Below are 22,597 nucleotides of genomic sequence, written 5' to 3'. Positions count from 1 at the left end.
TGAATATATGTAATTTTCAGAAAAAGTTCAGTATGCTACAAATGAGCATTTCTTTTTTTTGCCAATAAAAAAAAATTGATTGTTTTAGGAAATTTTAGGTAAATTGTACTCAGAATCACGAGAACTTTCAATCTTACTAGGAGACAAAAAGTGTCCCAGAATTTCCATACATTTTTGTTACTTTCCTCTTTTGTTACCCCATACAGCATGTACGGAAAATGGTAACAAAATAAGAAAAAATCGTATGGGACAATTTTTTTAACTACTAGGATTGAAAAAGTTAGTAATTCTAAGTAGAAATAGCATTTTTTTTTCAAAAATATCACACTTCATGAAAGTGGCAAAAAAAAAAAGAAATGCTCAAATACATAAGTTGTAAGTACATATATAAAGTTCCCAACCTGTTTCCTCCCATTCCGAGCTGTGCACTATTTATATTTCGACATCATTAATGAAGAAGTTTGTTTACTTTAAAAAATGGAGTTATATTTGCTAACATCTTTCCCCAACGAAACATGTATGAATTTAAGTGAGTAGCCCAAACTGCCGCTGGGCTTATTGCCTCCCTTCTCCCAGTCAGTTCACGTAGGTATCGTTCAGATTGGAAACGCTATGAGTTTATTTAACAGACATGATTTTAACAACGAAATAAGTAGCGAAAAACTGAAAACGGTTTTTGGTGGTTCCGTGTTTAATTTTAGAAAATTGAGTCGGTTACAATTTGATGTTGTTCTTGATTTTAAATTGAAGATGATAGTTTTTATAGATGTTCCTATAAGTGCGTGCATTGTGTAACTCCTTTTTTTGGGTTCCGTAGTCAACTATAGGAACCCTTATAGTTTCGCCATGTTTGTCTGTCCGTTCGACCGTCCGCGGATAATCTCAGTGACCGTTAGCACTAGAAAACTGAAATTTGGTGTCAATATGTATATCAATCACGCCGACAAAGTGCAAAAATAAGAAGTGGAATAAAATGTTTTATTAGGGTACCCCCCCCCCCCCTCTACACGTAAAGTGGAGAGTGATTTTTTTTTTCATTTCAACCCTAACGTGTGATATATTGTTGGATAGATATTGAAAAATGAATAGGGGTTTACGAAAATATTTTTTTGATATTGTTAATATTTTCGGAAATAATCGCTCCAAAAGTTAAAAAAAATTGCGTCCCCCCTTCTAAAACCTTCTAAAATAAATAGCTTTTTTTTTATTTATTTTTTTTTATATTGGGGACACCTTACACAGACCAACTTAGCCCCAAACTAAGCAAAGCTTGTAAATAAATGCCCTTACCGGGATTCGAACCCGGGACCGCGGCGCAGCAGGCAGGGTCGCTACCGACTGCGCCAGATCGGTCGTCAGCTAAAGTAGAACTTTATAAAGACTTTGAACATACACTGAGCGTGGCCCGACACGCTCTTAGCCGGTTTTTTTTACCTTACGATGTTTTAGGTACCTATTTTATTCGATTCATATCTCTTTGTCAAAAAGCACATATTTCAAGCACTTTTCTTTTAATAATAATTTTACAGGTTTATATTTTTTGACCTGCTTTGTACCTAATATTATAATGAAACAATAAAATAAGGACCTTATGCTTTATACAGTACTTACATTGTTTCGGTATACCACCCTGTACATGTATAGGGTTGCCAGATGGTCATCTCCCGACAAAATAAAATAAAAATCTCGGAAAACAGCAAGCGAAACGTTGCTGGATACCATCACGCTCGGATTAGTCAAAAAAGTTTTAAATACAAACATAGATACAAATAACAAGTTAAAAACATAGTATATAGGATATAGGTAACTTTATTACATTTTGTTGGTCATTATGAAAGTATTTGATATTATAGGTAAATTATAGTCTTGTCATTCGATATTCGAAAAAGACCAATTTTAAATCTCGGAAAAACGTGAAGGTATCGCGTTGAAATCAACCCAGATAACCCTAAATGCAAAAATTCTTACCCCCGGATTTTTAGAGATATTTTGGTATATTGTCACTTACCCGCTAGAAAAAGCCAAAAAAAGATCGATGTTATAACACTTGGTAGGGTTAAATGGGTTAATTTGTATTTATTTTACATTTCTCGAAAAAATACCTTTGTTGTTTTACTTTTGTTACAATATTGTGGTGATTCGATCGGGCAACCCCACCTGTACTTATACATATGTCGCAGTAAGATAGATAAAACCGTTATACATAGTTAAACCTGAATCCAGTCACAGTTTATTTAATCACTCACCTTCATCACTACCTTACAAATACAAATAAGGCATTTTACTATTACATCTCGTCTATGATACCTAAATACTGTAAACTGAACGAGAAAATCTTGTAAATTCTGGGACAATTGTTCACATAGTATAAATAACTAAACGAATCTGTTTAAATTCGTTGAGCTTAGTGAACTAGTTATCTTGTAATTGCCACACATTAAAATAGCATGTATTACCAGGGGCGGCTCACTCAGCGATTCCATCGCCGCGCTACAAGTACATGCGGGCGGCCGCGAGTTCGCGGCCTAATCAGGGGTGGCTCGCATTCTCACGGAACGCTTGTTCGCACTTTCTATTGTTACTATACGTCGCGAGTTTTTTTTTAAAGGTTCATACGCGATATCCGCGTGTGGAATAGCTATAGCTTATTATATTATATTATAATAACGCTTAGTTAAACAAACATTATGAATGAAATAGGACAATCTTACACAGATCTACTATTGATTATGTCATTTATGGCCCACGGAAATGTTCAATCAGGCTTGTGACGTTGGGATTTAAACAAAAATATATAAATACTGTATATACCTAGAAAGTACCCAAGTCTTGAATATAATAGCATAACATTTTATCTGAGTATTAATTTTTTTTAATACATAGGCAACCCTAGCGTCCGACGCTGTGCACGTGCGGCTCGTTTCTTTGTAATCATTTTGTAGGTATTTAAAAAGGCGGCATTTCGTGAACTTCAAAGCAGTGGGCCTTCTGTACTTGTACTATTATATATTCTGTGGTATTACTAGAATATTTAGTAATCATAACACGTGGATCGTACAAATAAATAATATTTTCTTGGAGAGCTAATTAATGAAATGTAAACTTTTACTATTTAGTGATAGAGGCTATTATACAATCATTGCATATAACTCATCATCATCCTCCTCCTTGCGTTGTCCCGGCACATTGCCACGGCTCATAGGAGCCTGGGGTACGCCGTTTTTACGAAAGCGACTGCCATCTGACCTTCCAACCCGAAGGGTAAGTATTGCATGTAGAAATAATAACTGTGGAGAATATCGCATGTGATAAACTAGGAGAAAACAAAAATGTCCTAAACATAACATTATGAGTCATGCCAAGAAATCTATAACAAGCTAAATCCGGTTTCCTACGCTCTTTATATTTGGTGCCTATGTTATAGTATCGCGCCATTACTCTTTCAAGGCAAATACCTCAGAAAGGCAGGTTGTTACTGTTACTAGCATATTGCCCACAAATTTGTCTTCTACAACATCCACGGGAGGAAAGTGGGTGGTGAAATTCTGAACCCATCTACTTTGTACTTAGACAATTATGACATGATATCCATGCAAAGTTTCTACAATTATTTGGTAATATATTCGCTCTCTCTAATGGGGTCGGCTTTTGCGAGAATTGATTAATTGTGTAATAAAATAATCCTTTAGCGATTGTTTGCTTAAATTAGCATACATGAATATAGTCCGAAATCCACGCACTCAATAGGTATTGTGTGTAACGCCGCAGTAGTCATTAGACTACTTAAGTTAAGTAGACCAGGTACTCGTAAGTCATAGCTAATGTAACACAAAAAAATTTAACTTAAGAGATACAATTATTGTTTATTTGAATGTTAACAATTTCTTGTTTACTATAAGACACACGAAATTTCATGAAATGAAGTTGGCTGTCAGCAAGGTGACCCTCTCGGCCCAGCTATTTTCAGTTTGGCGATAAATCCAATAATTAAAAACTTAAAATCAAAATTCAATGTTTGGTATTTAGATGACGGTACCCTAGGAGGCGACGTGAATACTGTACTTTCTGATTTGTCTTACATAAAAAGCAGTTTCGAACTTATTGGTCTAGAGTTGAATTTCAGCAAATGTGAACTTTTTATTCAAAAGCCTTCTTATACGTTCACTGATTTTAAACCAAAATTTGACGTTCTGGCCCCCAATATCAAATTAGTAGACAAGTATTCCCTTAGCCTCCTGGGTTCTCCCGTATTTGAAGAATCTTTTCCCGGTTACGTTTCTAATTCCATATCTAAATTCAAAAGTCACACTGATCGGTTACTCGAAATTAGCCCTCATTATGCTCTCGTAATTCTTAAATTCTGTCTTTTTGTCCCTAAATTTACATATGTGCTCCGTTGCTGTCCTTTCTGGAAACATCAAAATTTACTGTCACCCATAGATGATTTAATCAAAATTAGTTTAGAGACAATCCTAAATATTCATTTGAGTGAGGCCTCCTGGTCTCAAGCATCCCTTCCTATTCGGTTTGGTGGTTTAGGTATTCGTAAAATTACCAGTGTCGCTTCCCCAGCCTTTTTGGCATCTACTCATGGCGCGTCAAATCTCATAGGAAATATCCTAAGGGCTTTGCCCACAAACTATGAGATTGCGGGTTTTGAGGATGCCAGAAATGCTTTCAAAATTGCCTGCCCAGGCAAAAACTTTCCAGACAATCCAAAATCACAAAGGAGTTGGGATAATATTTATTGTGATTTAGCTTACAATACTCTTCTAAACAACTTCACAGGTCCAGAACACGTGAGGCTTTTGGCGGTCGGAGCCCGGGAAGCCGGTTACTGGCTACATGCCCATCCCTCACCAAACACTGGTACTTTCTTGGATCCGACCTCCCTTAGACTGGCGATCGGTCTGCGACTTGGGGTTTCGGTGTGTACGCCACACATATGCTCTTGTGGCACGGACGTGGACCGACTGGGACACCATGGATTATCTTGTCAAAAAAGTGCAGGCCGTTTTTCGAGACATGCGTCGCTTAATGACATTATCCGTCGGTCCCTTGCAACCATCAATGTGCCTGCTCTCCTTGAGCCGACTGGCATAATCAGAGATGATGGCAAGAGGCCTGATGGAGTGTCCTTGGTCCCTTGGAGTATGGGACGAATGTTAGTGTGGGATGCTACCTGCGTAGACACATTGGCACCGTCTCACCTCCAACGGACCAAGATAAAAGCGGGCGCAGCGGCAGAAAGTGCCGAAATTTTGAAACGTAATAAATACAAAAGTCTTGGCAAAGAATACCTTTTTGTACCCTTTGGTGTAGAAGCTCTAGGTCCATGGGGCCCCAGCGCGAACAAGTTGTTCACAGAAGTCGCGAAGCGTCTGGTTGAGGTAACTGGTGACCGAAGATCTGGCGACTTCCTCGCACAACGTATCAGCATTGCGATACAGCGAGGAAATGTCGCCAGTATCCTTGGTACAATGCCTCAAGGGCCTATTTTAGACATTAGCTAGCTTTTAAGTTTAGTCTTAGTTTCTTATATAATTATGTTTACTATTATTAACTTGTATGCCGAAACGCTGATCCGCGAACGAGAAAAATGAAAAAAATAATCGCGGCACACGAGAGGAGGCTAAGGTTTTGGATAAGTTAAAACATCATCTTATTTCATAACCCCTTTTTCAGTTCACTTGCTGGTAAGACTGCAAGTATATGGCAAATGGCAATGCTTATTACCTTTGTTATGTATGTATGGTGTTTGTTTGTATGTTCTTGCATTTGTTATTGCTAGTAAACCTATGTTATGTCAACCAAACAGCCTATCGGTCTACCTAATCTAACTATGTTGTGTATGACTTCCCTAATACCACAATTTTAAGAACTGAACTTTAATACATTTGTGCATTGTTAATTTGTGCATTGCATTCTGGTTTCCTGTTTTATCGCGTTTCCATTTCAGTTTTAATTACAAGAATAAATACGGAACCCTAATAAAAAGCAGATGCGGGTGCTGGATCACAATTGTAAACGGACCCTAATGGGATGCAGGTAACGAAACTCTGTTAGATAATTAATGTTTCATATCGCAACAACATTTATACATGAGAAGATATACGTATTTTTACTAATGCCAAGCATACTTAATAAATAGCTTAAATCTAAAATAGGCTCTTATTGTAGCATGCTGCTGCACGGCTGCATTTCCTCGCTTTATAGCAACGCGTAACGCTGTGCGAGGAAAGTCGCCAGATTTCCGCGATCTCTGCAAAAGAATGAGTTAAGTATCTTTTGAAATTACGTACTACGGTTACTGGCTGAAAAGGAAATAAGTAGGTTACTTAAGTAACAGGAGCCGACTTTGGCGAAATGAGCACGCATTTTGGCTTTTATAATGCTTGTAATTTGATACAAGACTTCAACGTGCCTTTATGTCGGTTTGACACTGGTGGATAAGAGTGTTCAGTCATGGAAAACCGTTCATTTAGAACAAAATAATAATAAGTAGAAGATACTATTTACTCACTACGTAATAGACAATAGTAGATGCAATGTATGCACATGTTGTCGATACGAGTAAATGATGTCGTTTCTAAAATGTGAACGAACTCATTCATAGGTATGTCTATTAATTTTTCATACATACGAACAATGAATAATAGTTATACGTAATCAATTACGCACTTGACTGACGCCATATCAACATTATATGTAGACTTGTCATTCGACACCCAGCTACTGTCCTACATCGAGTGCATTAGGTATGTATGCCACAGCGACCAGTGAGCAATTACGTATGTCATTTTCTCTAGTTAGGGTACGGTTGCGTAATGACGATACTTGGTGTATTTATAACAGGTGCTTATATTGACGCCTGGAGCTATGGCCGCCATTAAGCTAACTCATAACTAATATGCACCTTCAAGCAAATACGGAAGGTTCCGAAGAAAGCTCGGATCTCCATACAAACGTAGTTAAAGTCAGTCACTTTAAAACGGCTACCAAGCTAGAATGGTCTTAATATTTGGTGTTACAAAAATTACGCGATCGAAGCCGCGGCCACATGCTAGTCAGTTATGTTCGTTTACCCTCCCTGACGTTCCCTGATCCCTGAAGAATCTGATTAAAGTCGCAGCCCTTTGAGAACTTTTACATCAAATCTTGACGTGTAAAATGGCTTTACAAATAAATGAGTATGAGTATGAGTACATCATCTGTAGGAATTCTCTGCACACGTACACATGTGTCGCTTAACTTCAAACTTGGGTAAACTCATTCTGCTTTAAGGTTATTTAAGTACATAAAAAATATAATATTGTTCTGAAAAATAATCAACCTTATAGCAGAATGGATTTACCAAAATTTGAAGTTAAGCGACACATTTATATCTATTAGCATTCATTTGATTGGTCCATTTCCAAAAATCCTAGTCATCTCTACTCTCTACTGCTTATATATAATAGCGCACTCGTACTTTGAGAACTTTGTCTTGTCATAACAATATTGTTTAGGGTTCCGTACCAAAAAGGTACAAAAGGAACCCTTATGGTGCGACTCTCTCCGCCTGTCTGTCTATCTGTTTGCCTGTCTGTTTGTCTGTTTGTCACATTATTATGAAAGGTGAAGCAGCTAAAGACGAAAAGTTGAAGATAAGATTTAAGATTGAGTGGGAAGTGAATTTGCTAAGCTGATTGTCGTGGGACCGAGTCCCGGGAAAGCTTACCGTAGGACTCAATCAATGTGTGTAAGAATGTCTCAAAGTATTTTATTTTTATTATAAACCTTCGCCACAGACTAGCCAAAGGCAAAGACGTGTCATACGATAGAGTGAGCTTGCCCAGAAGATGCCTGTTCACCCTTGAATATTTATTTATAGCATACTTAGTCAGTTTATCGCATAGGTCCTTCTTGCGTTATCCCGGCATTTTACCACGGCTTATGGGAGCCTGGGGTACAACAACAAACAACAACTGAAATCCCACCCTGTTTTCTTGGTTGCCCTGAAAACCAGCGCCGTGAATAATACCAATTAGCCATTGGCATATGCTGAGTGGCATCCTTTTTGGTGACTTTAGTTTAAGATGTATATAGATTAAGGCTATTGTTGTTTTACTTGTATATTTTCACCAAATAAACGTTTTCTATTCTATTCTATTCTAACTAATTTTTACAAAAGCGACTGCCATCTGACCTTCCAACCTGAAGTTTATCGCATAGGTATCCGAAGTAATGTACACGCAATATCAAAAGCAAATATGAAATGGTGAATGAAACCCTCCCAAAAATATAAATTTCCGAAATAATGTACAGGCAGCATTAAAAGCATATATGATTATGTTATGGCGAACGATAGGTACTACTTTTCAAAAATATGTACCGTCCCAGAAATCCGGAATACATATCCAACATATGCAGTGCTATACCACAATACGGGCATTTACCTGTAATAATGTAATCCGTTTGATCCATTAGCATTGTTTGCGATGCGTTCATACTCATTTGAAATCCATACATTCCATGTAGGTACGTAGATAGTGCGACCTACAGATGTAGTGCGAAAAGGGTTTCCTTCGTTATTTTCCGGAAACGTTCGTATTTGTCACGCTAGTTCAGTCAATGTCAGTACATCTTGTACTGAGACTGACTGAAATAGCATGAGACTCGTTATTGCAAAGACAATGTAAATTAGAGCCAAATAGGGTATAAGAAAAAACGTACTATCAGCTGCAAAAGTGGATAGCGAATTTATCAATGAATTCATTCATAATTTCTCCATGCACTCTTGCAGCTGATAGTACCTTGAACCATAAAATAATAAGAACTATCTCACTCCATCGTAGTTCACGTCTTTGCCTTTGGCTAGTCTGTGGCCAAAAGTATTTAAAAAAATAAACTCGTTTAAAAAGCGCCACTCCATTGGTTGATGCCTATTTAGATTTTAACATACACCGTGTTTTTATTGAGGAAGGTTCTTTAGATCAAATCACAATTAATTTATCTAAGAAACTAGCGCCTTAACTCTTACCGTTACCGAGTTATTAAAAAAATTAAAACAACTGAACACGTGCGTGACAGTCTTTACCACTTCCTAATGTTATTTGTTTTGAGATGTGCCGTCAATCACTTGACAGTAACTTGAATGTTATCCTTAAGGGTCTTTCACCTTTCACACTGATTAATTCATTTATTATATATGAAAACGATGAATTTTTTTTTGCGAATTTAACTAAAAGTGATATATAGGATGGTTGCTGATAACGAACTTAAAACGTGTGTGTATATATCCATTCTCTTTGGTAATGTCAATATTGTCATTACTCATATCGCTAATTAATGGTGAAGAGCCGTAATTTACACTTAGTACTTCTTATTTTATTGCGCTGAAGTATATTGCTAGCAATAAAATTATTGTTAGAACGTTAACAAGGTGTACCTACATTTTTGTTAATTTATTAAATTAAGGTCATGCACGTCATGGTAAAGTTAAATAACCATGAAATTATGAAATGAAATTACTTTATTGAACATGTAACATCCGTATTGACACGAGGAATGCTAATTTTCATTTACAAAATAACACAAATGTAAAATTTGAGAGACAATAAACCCTAACCATGATACCTACTTTACTAAAAAAAAGCCTACTTGGTATAGCAGGCGGTATTTATACATACATACATATAAGTTGATACATAATTACTAATTATCTTTACTTAAGTAGTATCTGCCTCAGTCCAATTATTCTACACTAGTATTTGCCCGCAACAAACAACCAGACAAACAGACACATGGACAAACAAATAGAAAAGTCGATCTAACTTAAGTAAGAGTTTTGAATGATTCACGGTTATTTTCATTAGACTTATATTGACCGGGATATAGACCGTGATTACCTTCACTCGACAAAAATCAAAAAGGTAATCACGGTCTATATCCCGGTCAATATAAGTCTAACTTAAGTAGTCTTGGATTGGATCCCGGGAAACGAGAATTGTCGATACTGAATGTAATGTTCAATATACGCTATACAAAAGTCCGTACTGTCCGTCTGTGGCCAAGAGTAAGCCCATTTATAATAATAATAAAATAAAAAAAACTTGACGTAGCACTCGTCATGAAAACAGCTTGATCCGACGTGGATCCGACACAGTTACAAATCACTTGACTATTTACTTACACGGTGAAGACACTAGATACATTATTTTTCCTCTCACTAACTCGGAAACACGTGTTTTATCCTTCAATGTCAGGGGGTAAAAACGTATTTTATCCACTAGTGGATAAAGTAATTTGACCTTGAATTGTCTGCTTTAAAATTGATAAAAGTGGGTGAATCTAGTAATGAAGATGATTTACCACTTGTGGAACTACTGGAAGCAGTGATAAACGCGTTTTTGTGTTGTAATTTCCTCGCTACAGTGAGGGGAAAAGTTTTGTGTTACACACGGGTGCAAATGTATTTTACTTTTCGTGTGTTGAAAAAGTCGCCAAGTTCTGGATTCTATCCTTTCACTTGCTCGTTTTTCAATTCCATACTCGGCGTTAAAATACAACATTGCCCCTTGTAATAACAAATAACTATTGTTAGTAAAAGCTAGGATTATTTATATAGGATTTGACATACTTCATACTAAGAATCGTATCTTGATTTTTTTAGCGCCACCTATTAAATACTATCATAACTGCATTGATGATGCCTACATATTTTTTTTTCAAAATGTGAATCAATTAGAGATGGGCCGAATATGGACTTTGCCGAATACGAACATTCGGCCGAACATTCGGTTCAGCTCTTACCGAACCGAACATTCGGCCGAATATTCGGTTACGCCATATTTTTAAAGCAGATGTTAAGATTAAAACTATGAAATGATTGATAATGGTTATAAGACTACAACTATGTTCTTATGATTTAGTGGACAACTAAAACTTATTTAAAAGTGTTAAAACAACTCTGAACTCATCTCTTTTTAACTTTTTTACAAATCAATTGTATTTATATTTTGACGCATAGATAATTATCTCTTTTTTTAGGAATACGTCCATTGGAATACGTAAGATCTTCATTAGTTATTTACTTTGTTTATTCGGTAAATATTCGGCAGTGCAACAGAATTATTTGGCCGAATACGAACATTGAAAAACTTGCCGAATATGCCGAATACCGAATATTTACCGAATATTCGGCCCATCTATAGTATCAATACACATTTTGAATCGTGATATCATGATTTTAAAATAAAGAAATATGTCATATGTTTTTATAACAAATAAAAACACGCAAAAATATTTGAAGAAAATATGATTTTGGCCACTTCCAGGCTGCAAAACAGCGCCATCTAGTTTTAAGCCAAAAAGGTCCATACATTTTAGGGCTACGCTTTTTTGTATGGGCTTTGTCAGTCCCGTATTAAATCGTTTTTGGTAAATGTAAAAACATTAGATATACCCACATACCGCATTCTAAAAATAACTAACTATGAAAACCGGATAGTTAACCTCATATTTTGAATTTCAATTTTATTCAGCCATAGATGGAGCTTTGTTAGGGTGGCGCTACGTACGTGTCTATTTATTTTCCTTTGACCGTAGCGTTCTGACAAATTACCGGTAGGAGCAAAAAGTTTTCCGTTACTATTCAAGCTAGTTCCGATATCCTTTTAATGAATACCAATTTAGACTGGTAAACTGGAGTAAACTGCATTGTTGTTTAAAATAACTTGGCACGTATTTAACCGGGCGACTAAATAACCATAGAAATGGGTATCAAATATAATAGTTTGGCGACTAAAATGGGGCCTCAAATTATTTCAATATGAGGTAGCATTTTAATGTCATTACGGCTACGGTTTATTCAGACGCGAGTACCAACTATTTATTTGGCAACTGAATTATTATATTAGAAACAATTTAAGAGAGACAGTTTAATAGGAAAACGGCTATCTATTAATATAAAATATACTGTTCTTTTAAAATATTTATATAGCAAATTAACATAAAAAGTACATTTAAAATTTATACATCGGCACTCATCACGTGAGCTGTCATTTTAATTAAAAAAAAAGGATTCTTATAAAATATAACGGTCGACAAAATATTGTACTTATGGGTAAGAAATTAGGTGTTTGGGGGTGCTGGCAACTTCGTCACTATACAATGAATTTAACCCTTCATGACGTTTACTCTATCGAATCTAAGGCCGGTCTTACGCAGTCTTAACGTCACTCTGAAAGATTCATTTTTTGGCAGGAAAACCTTACTCAGAATATGCCTCGTTCCGCAGATTTTATAATATCCAATCTTATGCTGGCATAATGTTAATGAGCAAAATAATCTTCTAAATTAAGAGTACTTCCGTAGATTTTTGTTTGCATAATATTTAGGCAGTAAAAAGTTGTCCATCTTCTTCCTATTTCTGTTTTGATTTGATAGCGAGTCTTGTGTGTTGGGGATGCAAGATACCTAACACTCCTCCTCGCTTCGCTCGTCGTCGTACCTAACGGTGCCTCTGGGACTGTATTTCATTTCCTTTTTGCTATCGTTGTTTTGTTCATACAAAGTACCTAAGAATTATGCCATAGCAAATTTGGTAGGACTTATATTCTACTAAAAAATAACCTAACACTAACCCACTTTTCTGCTAGCAGAAAATAATTCTGCTCCTATACCTCTAATATTATACTACGATTATCACGGTAATTTTTTTTAAATGCCATGTCGGTGGTAAACAAGCACACGATCGGCCTGATGGAAAGTGGTCACCGTAACCTATGGACGCCTGCTACTCAAGGGGTATCATATGCGCGTTACCGACCCATTAGAAGCTTATACACTCCTTTTTGCTGTATATTTATTATAAAATGATTTGGTACGCGTTCCCTTATAGAGATATTTAAATACTACTCGTGGTTTACGGGTCGCAAATACGATGTTTGAATAGAATAGAATAGAATAGAATAGAATAGAATAGAATAGAATAGAATAGAATAGAATAGAATAGAATAGAATAGAATAGAATAGAATAGAATAGAATAGAATAGAATAGAATAGAATAAACATTTATTCGTGAACACAGGCAAGACAAAATACACATAATAACAACAAGACGGAAAGGAATGAAGTGCCACGAAATGGCCTCATCTCAGCGTGTTGCTGGTGACTTCCAGCGCTGATTTTCCGATGGGACCATCGTTTCCATAAAGAAACGATTTTATATGTTTTTTTAAAAAAACCTACTTCCCAGTAATTTTTTTAGTTGCCTCCGCAATTTAAATACTACTTTAAACGATGAGCTAAGTATAATTATTTAGGTGCTAACATCTTTATGACTACAAATATTAAAAATCTTACGCTTTACAATACTAGGTGCCAATTATTATTTTAGTCGCCAAAGTATTGTTTAATGTTCCTAGGCAATATTTTTGTCGCTTGAAATTTGCTGCCGTTTTTTCAATAATAATGATGCTTAATATTTGAGGCTCATATATTTTTTTTGTCGCCACAATATTAAAACACAGCCAAATTATATTATTGTATGCCCGACTTAACTTCCCGTTTAATATTTTAGTTGCCCGGTTAATTATATGCCAAATAACTTTACTTAATTGTGTACATTCGTAGTAACTGGGCCATTTTTTTTTCAAAGTTGTCCACCCCACATTTTTTGTAACATGGGTATTTTTTACGCGATTTATACTCAGAATCGCGAGCTCTTTCGATCCTGATAGGAGAAAAAAAATGTCCCAAGATTTCCATACATTATTCAGACCTTCCGTTTCGTTACCGCCATACAAAATGTATTAAATAATTTTTAAGAAAAAAAAATCGCCTTCCTTTGGGGTTCTGGTGATAAATACTTTCAAATGTTGGATTATGTTATCAATTCGTCTGTATATTTTTTAATGTTTGTTATTCGATATCTCCGTCATTTCTGAACCAATTTTGAAATCTGGATGATTCTGAAGTATACTTACAGATGAGAATGATTATCAGAACGGAACTCTAACCAGGGGCGGCTCACTCTTCATCAGCAGTTCCACTACACCAAATGTCACTATTCTGGACGTAAGTGCATGCTGTTCTTATAAAAATACCAAAGTCACTATAAGTGTGCCGTTCAGATTTGAGGAGTTCCGTTCTGACCATCATTAGCAGTTCCACTGCACCAAATGTCACTGTTCTGGATGTAAGTGCATGCTGTTCTTATAAAAATACCAAAGTCACTATAAGTGTGCCGTTCAGATTTGAGGAGTTCCATTCTGACCATCATCAGGAGTTCCACTGCACCAAATGTCACTGCTCCGTACGTAAATGCATGCTGTTCCTTTAAAAACACAAAAAATCACCATATGTATGCCTTTCAGATTTGAGTTCCCTCGATTTCTCCAGGATCCCATCATCAGAACTGGGTTCTGAGAAAAATGGGACCAATCTGCATGCATATACATTCAATCAAAAATTTTTTTTTCAAAATCGGTCCAGTAACGACGGAGATATCGAGGAACAAACATTAAAAAAAAATACAGACGAATTGAAAACCCCTTCCTTTGAGATTTGGAACCCGGGATGTATTTTACGTATAATCAAAGACATATGTAACTCCGTATAGACGGATAAAGTCTAAGAAAAAAACCTACCTCAAAACCATAATGAAAAAGGTACGGTGGCCAAGATGGCGTTACACCTTCGGGGAACGCTCGGCTAGATGGCGCTAATAAAAATATTTGACATTTTAACACATATCAAGCTAAGAATATGGGCCAAATTGTCAAAACTGAGGTTCAAAAGTTTAAAGCAAGTGTCGTGAGATGGCAGTCTACGCACTGTGATTACACATTTTACTTTGACAGTATAACTCTCTATAATACTCAATCCTCTCTGGTATAAGGCTTGGGATGTTGTATACCTATATTAGGTCGGAGAAAAAGTCTTCGTATTTTGCGAGAGAATTTTAAACGCCCATAAAAAGAAAACTTTGTGCTTCTTTGGAGATTGGGAGAAATATCAGAGATCAGGGGGCCGATTTATGAGTCTCACCTACTACCTAATGCGACCGCCTACGAACGCGCTTACACTCCACCACACATAGATGGCGCCACAAAAAATGCCTTGTTGCCACCGATTATTTGTAGATTGGCATTAAGTGTCAATTCCAAGCCGTAAATCTATGTCAAAAGTGACACTAACACCATCTACAAGTATAATCGAAAGCTACAAGACATTTTTTTTGTGGTGCCATCTATGTGTGGTGGAGTGTAAGCGCGGTCTTAGGCGGTCGCATTTTAATGTATGGGATGGTATGATCTTGTTATATTTAATCTATGGTCTCACTGTCACTAAAATACCGGTTGAAAACGGTGCCTTGCCTATTATTTTCAGTGACAATTCTCTGAATTCGAACGCGTGAGACTCAAAAATCGGCCCGCAGGGGTGCATAAATAGGTATTTTTTTACAGCTGGATTTTTTAAACTTTTTCCCAAGAAGGATTTAATACTGGACTGACAAAGCCCATACAAAAAAGCGTACCGCTGAAATGTATGGGTATTTTCGGCTTAAAACTAGATGGCGCTGTTCGCAGCCTGGAAGTGGCCAAAATCATATTTTCCCCAAATATTTTTGCGTGTTTTTATATTTTATAAAAACAAATGGATCACGTCAACACACATTTTGAAAAAAAGAAATTTGTAGGCATCATCAGTGTAGTTATGATGTAGTATGTAGTTATACGTATTTATTAAATAGGTGGCGCCAAAAAATCGAGGTACGATTCTTAGTATGAAATATGTAAATCCTATACCTATAAATAATCCTTGCTTCTTACTAACTTTGATAGGTCATCTCTGATATTTTTGAAACCAACAGATATAGGCAGTTGAAGCTATTTCATTGCAACTTTTAACATAGAAAATACGAAAACGTATTTGACCCCAACCTGATTTATTTCAGTTGTTCTAGGATATGCATGATCGATAGAGAAACAAATAAATATAAACAATCATCATTTTAATAATTGTTTAATTAAGTATAATATGGTCAATTGCTCGCATATCTAATACCTAATCTTGGTTTTATCTTAGAACTATTCCGATCTTTGTAAAAAAATATGAAATTTATTCATACACTTTTTTATCACATTTTAATTTATTATAGCTCAGTTCACGTTTGGTTGAATTCAGTATGTCACATGACTTTAAACCCGTTAATGTTTCGATCTAGTTTATTGAAAAGAACCGTACTTAGAAATAAAAAAGTAAGTACCCTTATTGGCAGTGATTTTCCAGAGCGTTTCCTCTGCTTCCTGCGGGCGAGCCGCTCGCGGCGGCGGCGGGGTGCCGGCGAAAGTGATTGCCAAAGCGCGCCCCACCGGCCGCCTTATGGGGTAGGCTCGATCGTATATATACCGATTCTCAAGGTAAACCAATAGAGTAAAAACAGTTCCGGCGGCTTAGCTAGAGGAACGGCCATCCCCGCCCCATCATGCGAGGGATCTGGAGCCAAGTGGTCAGTGATATTTTAACCTATATCAGGATATCTAAATAACTTATTTGTTTTGCTTCCGGTGGGTGATATCAATAAAAGATAATTGTGAATTTATATTAAAAGTGATATCTAAAATACCTAGGTTTCCCAGTACTTGCAGTGATTAGTTTTAAAAGTGATATAATTGTTATAATTAGGTAATCGACTGTGAATTAAAATATTGTTTGTTTTGGGAGCCATCAAATAATAATATATTTTAAACCAGGTTTCGAATAGTGCTACAGAATTTGCGAGTAAAATCTGTTGTCCACATAAAAATATTATTATTTGTTATGCCGCTTTAACATTGGACTACGACGAATTAAAACTCCGAACAACCATATTTATTTATTTATTAAAATTTACACAAACTTAACAGTCTTACACCAAAACACTTATGTGGTAATTATAGCTAAATATTTGGATAAAAACAAACAACCATTATCCCGAACTAGTTTAATGAAGTGGCCATCGGCCATCATATTGAATTTGCAATATTTCTCGTTCTTTTACTTTTTTGACAGTACAAAATTCATATTTTAATAGTAACGTTCAATCAGCAGTCAGTTTTTAAAAGTACCCATATAAATTAAATGTATTATTGTGTAAAAAAAAACAAATAGTTCTCGATATAATTAGGACTTAATGTGCAGTGGTGTGCGGGCAGAGTCCCATCATAGAATAGATTATTGCCTTATCATTACATTAAAAATACAGTCACAGATCAAATACAATTATTAAAAACATACAAATTATGCAGAACAAAAGTGAGATGCAGAAAAAATAAATGCTTATTGTATTGTTGAGTAACGGTCTCAACGTGTGCCGGGACAAGATGGTTTTGGGACCAATCCCAGAGTAAGGACGGACGGAGAAAATTATAAAGAAAGTACATGTGCTTGTAATTGAATATACTAAAAGTAGTAAGGTACAGCGGGGCAAATCTCGCCTGGGGGGCAATTGTAACTAATCCATTTTCTCCATTATTACACTATGGTTTTAAGTTCTACATGTATCCACTGAACACGCCTACCGTATATAACCGGTGGACACTCTATTTAATAATGCAAACATTGTAAAACATGGAATAAATGGACTAGTTACATTTGCCCCCCAGTCGAGATTTGCCCCGCTGAACCTTACTTACTACTAACCAAGCTACTAACATTCCTTATGTGAGATCATTGATTTTTGCATACAAATTACAAGCAATTTTTGGTACGGAACCCTAATGGGATAACACTCACGAGACACCAGGAGAATCGAGTAACCTAGTCTATTTAATTATTACCTATTTTTGTACATAATATTTTTTTTATTAAATATATTGAGCTCACTTTATTGTCGATTAGTTATTGTTTTATTTACTGACTATATTTTGATTAAATGTTTTCTGATACACGATTCACTAAAACGTCAGCAAAAATAAATAAATAAATATTGTGGACACCATACACTGATCAACTTAGCCCCAAACTAAGCAAAGCTTGTACTATGGGTGCTAAGCGACGCTATACATACTTAAATAGATAAATACATACTTATATACATAGAAAACATCCATGACTCAGGAACAAATATCTGTGCTCATCACACAAATAAATGGCCTTACCGGGATTCGAACCCGGGACCGCGGCTTAGCCGGTAGGGTTACTACCGACTGTGCCAGACCGAAAAAAAGAAAGATAAAAATCTAATGTCCATAAAGTTTTGATACCTAGGTACCCATATCCACTTACACAGCGAATAACAACTTACATTTAAAGCTAAAACCAGCGTTTTTTTAATCAATTGAACTACAGGGTTTTATGATTTTTCCTTTGTAATATTAGTAATAAATATTTTAACATATCCTAGGTATGAATACCCAAATTAAATTTCACAGCAGAATGCGCCGAGATCAAATATTTTTTGAGTGTTAAAACTGCACCATTAAAATACGATATCACGAATAACTGCATAAATGTTACTAAATAACGGTTCGCTGAATTTTCATCTCTTTTCTGTAAATGTCATAGTGTGTGTATCAATATAATTATGTATGATTGTACATATAAGTAGTTGTCGCATAGAAACCGTTAAAGACAATGATCCCTGGCAGTATAAGAAACGCACAATAGCCAGTTCATTTTTATACGTGCAATCGTGTTCATCCGACGATTGTCTGCTTGGTTATTGTTAAGGGAAATCGATCAAAAAGGTATCAGCTATCATCTCCCGCTTCTCGGTGATCTTTCCTTAAGTTGCACAGAGGACCACTCACCGAGACATCTACCAATGTTCCGATAATCATACCAATTGCGTGAATTGCATAACGAGAAACGATATCGTATTCTTCCGCTGATTCTTGGCGGGTCACGAACCACGACCTCGTTTCACTGAACATTTAAACATAATAACATGTATTTAGTAAATCCACTCTCACGTGCCTATTGAGTATATTCTCTATCTAAGTCGTTTACGATTTAGACTGAAATTCATGATACATTTTGGAAGCTCGGCGCTCACGGGTTGTGGAGCTTTGTTCTTTAGAGAACTGGCAGCATTGTTATTATATTTATATTAACTTTCTAAAGATACATGCAAACTACGTTTTCGTTATGTGTCATTGCTATTTAGGGCGTGTGATCCTTATTAAGGAAGCAATAAAATGTGCGTGGGCCGTGGCCGCAGGACGCGGGCGGCGCGGCGGGTGTCGCCGGTCACCGTGTTGCGCAACTCTTGCATAATGCGATCGTGAGCCATGTTATTAGCCCCTCGCCGCGAACTGCGTTAATGAAACGGGTGGACTTTCACTGGGATCTTAACTGAATCACTTAGAATAGCTGATTTTGACCTCTTAGGTCACGGGAAGGTCACCATTTTTTAATGACACCTATGATATTATTTGTAACTTGGATTTTACAAGTCACGAACCATTTAGAGTTAATACGGACTTTTCAAAGAAATTGTCCTTCTTGATATAATATACCAGTTTTAACTTAGGTCAGGGTCAAATACAACAGAAGGCGCGAAATAACACACAGTATAAAACTGTAAATAAGTACAATACAAAAATAAACGCATTGTATAGTAGGACATATTTCGTACCATTACCGTTACGACCAGTTTGTTGCTGTCTGTACCTGACTAATTAATGGCTACAATATCGTTAGTAAAAAATATGTAGTTATTAGACCCATATAATACTTAATAATACTTCGTAGGTTGTAGGTATGTAGGTAGTGGTGCTAGCATACTTCACGAGAAAGTACTGCTTTGAATTATTTCTCCAACATATTCAGTACTTCCTATTACCGGCTCTGACTTGCCAGACCACTCAATTGAACTATAAAACGGGTCTCACGTTCTGCACTTTCCTCTTATATCTGATTCAAATTGCTTACATAATAATTATCATAAGATGTAAACTGTGTAATATTACGTACGAGTGAAAATATGAGCTATTTGTGTACCAAGTGGTTTGAACAACTCTGAGAGTAATTTATTTCATTAAATTATGTAATAGTTCTGTTAAAGATTTTGTTTGTAATGGTCGGCCGAAGATGGTTGGAGGTTATGCGTAAATAGAAATGTTAAAAGTGCATCCACTATATTCAATAAGTGTAATCGCTTATTATAGCAGTAGTCTTTATTAAAATGTTTGTTTACCTACTTTTGAAAGCTACGCGACGCGACATTATAAAACTGTAATGTGTCATTGCTCTGCGAACTATTTACGATTAGTGATTTGATTGCTGTCTTAATGTTTAATAAATACATACATACATATACTTAACAATAGTATGTTTTACTTTGTTTCAGATTACCCTAGCGGTAATTCTACAAGTCGCTCTAGTAACGGGAAAGGCGTTAATACAACAAAATCAACAAGCACAGCAGCAGTTGGAGCCGAAAGATCAAAATGTACAAGCAGCACAGAAACGCATCGGGTACGACTACCCCGCGCCTCCCGGCGATCTGGTGAACCCTTTCCAAGAACACGGGGACCTCGGCCACGACGGGTTCGACCACGACGACCACGACCACCACGACCACCACGACCACCACGACCACCACGACCACCACGACGAGCACGAGCACCACGACTTCCACGACCACCACGAGGAGCACCACGTCGAGGAACACCACGAGGAACACTACGACCATCACGACCATCACGACCCAGGATACTGGAAAAAGAAATTGATCTGGAAACCCGGATGGAAGAAAATATGGAAACCGGCAAAGAAACAAATATGGAAGCCTTCATGGAAAAAGATTTGGAAACCCGTTTGGGTACCGACCAAAATTCCGGTATGGAAGGAAATCAAAGTACCGGACTGGAAAAAAATCTACAAGCCTGAGTGGAAGCCCATAAAGGTTCCCGCGTGGAAGGAAGTGAAAGTTCCGGATTGGAAAAAGATTACCGTCCCTGTATATAAAGACATAGTTATACCAGGGTGGAAGGAAATACAAATACCGGCATGGAAAAAGATTTGGGTACCGGAATGGGTTAAAGTCGGTGTTCCCGGCGAGAAGTATTTAGGCAAGGATCACGACGGATGGGAATACACGTCACATGATTTGTGGAAAAAGAAACTCGTCTGGAAACCAGTGTGGAAGAAATACTGGAAGCCGGGTAAGAAGCAAATCTGGATTCCGGACAAGAAATTGGTATGGAAAGACGAATGGAAGCAGATCTGGAAGACGGAAAAGAAACAGATCTGGATCGATGACAAGAAATTAGTTTGGAAAGAAGCCTGGCAACAGATATGGAAGCCATCAAAGAAACTTATATGGGTGCCTGACAAGAAATTGGAGTGGAAGGAAGCCTGGAAACAGATCTGGATTCCCGACTGGAAGCAAATATGGGTACCGGGAGTGAAAAAGATTTGGAAGCCTGTATGGATATCCGAGTGGTTCCCGTCACCGGACCACCACGACCACCACCACGAGTCGCACGGCTGGGACCGCAGCGACAACAACACCGCCGCCAGTCAGAAGTCGGTGGCCGTGCAGCCGGCGCCGCAGCAGCCCGCGCCCAAGCCGCCGCAACAGTCCACGTGGCAGTTCCCCAAATAACCTAATATTAAGCACCCGTTGAGATTGTTAATTGTTGTACATATAGGACAGAAACGTGAGAGTCTGAATGTCGTGTAAACGGTCATCTTGAAACCGGAGAGGCGAGTCTTGTTTTCTTACTCAAGACTGTATTGAATATTGAGGCGAGACTACTCCAGAGTAACAAGGAATCGCACCGCACTGCATTTATAGGTAAATTATTTTGAATTATTGATAATTGTAGTACATATATGTACTTATGTCTGATAACATATAAGTGCAAAGCGAAAATGTGGTGCGATGCGATTGCTAGTATTTTGCAGGATAACCGGCTCTGTGTAAGACGTCGGTCGTCACTGAGACAAGCTTTAACTCGTCATTAAACAGTCATTGTAAGTAATACTCGTAAGTTACCATATGAATAAGTCTGAGTAGTGCGCATAGGTGCTGTTATTGTTATTAGCCATATCTAGTTCACGTCTGGGACTAGATACCTACCCACTGATGCATGTGTTTTGTTGTTTCGTATTATTAAGTTTAATTTTATAATTGTTATAAATATAGCGAAACCAATGATTTACAACATTGTTTCTGTTTAAAGTTGGTACCTTAGGTCGGACTTTGGCAGATTTATATTTATAGAAGTTTGATAATTCATATTACCTACGTTATATAAACGATAAGTAAGTCTGTTCGCCAAGAGAAGAGTCATGAAATGTATACGTTACTAAGTATATATCTTATTTTTTCCGAATTTAGACTCTGGGTGATGAGTTACCAACTTACCAATACCAAAATAGTTTTTCACCAACTTAACTGGTAAAGGCTGCTTTGATTCAGGGAAGCGGATATAAAGTTGCATTTTATCCACACTCCACAGTAGTGAAAAGTAATTTCATACCAAAATTAACTTTGGCTGGTAGAATTGGCGTATAAATGATGATTTTGAATCAGCTTTTTTTTATTAAATTGATGAATTTCTCTTAATTTGAACTTAAATTGAATTTCGCATTACAATTTGATACAGTGACTGTCAGT

The 22,597-nt window shown here is 36.8% G+C and overlaps 1 protein-coding gene across 2 annotated transcripts; it reads left to right on the top strand.

The window, feature by feature from the left end:
* The first annotated feature begins 5,920 nt into the window (after positions 1-5,920).
* Positions 5,921-22,139, top strand: LOC125240638. Of its 2 annotated transcripts, none has more exons than XM_048148631.1 (2): positions 5,921-6,048; positions 20,321-22,139. In XM_048148631.1, exons 1-2 carry the CDS (start codon positions 6,043-6,045, stop codon positions 21,578-21,580), a joined length of 1,266 nt encoding a protein of 421 aa, XP_048004588.1. In that variant the 5' UTR covers positions 5,921-6,042; the 3' UTR covers positions 21,581-22,139. The 2 variants fall into 2 exon arrangements, with proteins under 2 accessions (XP_048004588.1, XP_048004587.1); XM_048148630.1 differs by lacking the exon at positions 5,921-6,048 and adding an exon at positions 16,400-16,498.
* Positions 22,140-22,597: the final 458 nt, after the last annotated feature.

Source organism: Leguminivora glycinivorella, chromosome Z (assembly GCF_023078275.1).
Source record: "Leguminivora glycinivorella isolate SPB_JAAS2020 chromosome Z, LegGlyc_1.1, whole genome shotgun sequence".
In the NCBI taxonomy this organism is placed as follows: Eukaryota; Metazoa; Arthropoda; class Insecta; order Lepidoptera; family Tortricidae; genus Leguminivora; species Leguminivora glycinivorella.
Note: the sequence above shows the minus strand (reverse complement) of the source record. Positions and strands in the feature narration are given on the sequence as shown.

Excerpts from the sequence above, each read along its gene's own strand:
- LOC125240638 (XM_048148630.1), top strand. The coding sequence starts at position 16,475 with ATGCGAGGGATCTGGAGCCAAGTG. Across the intron at positions 16,499-20,320 it reads GAGGGATCTGGAGCCAAGTG|ATTACCCTAGCGGTAATTCT; the intron begins GTCAGTGATATT and ends ACTTTGTTTCAG.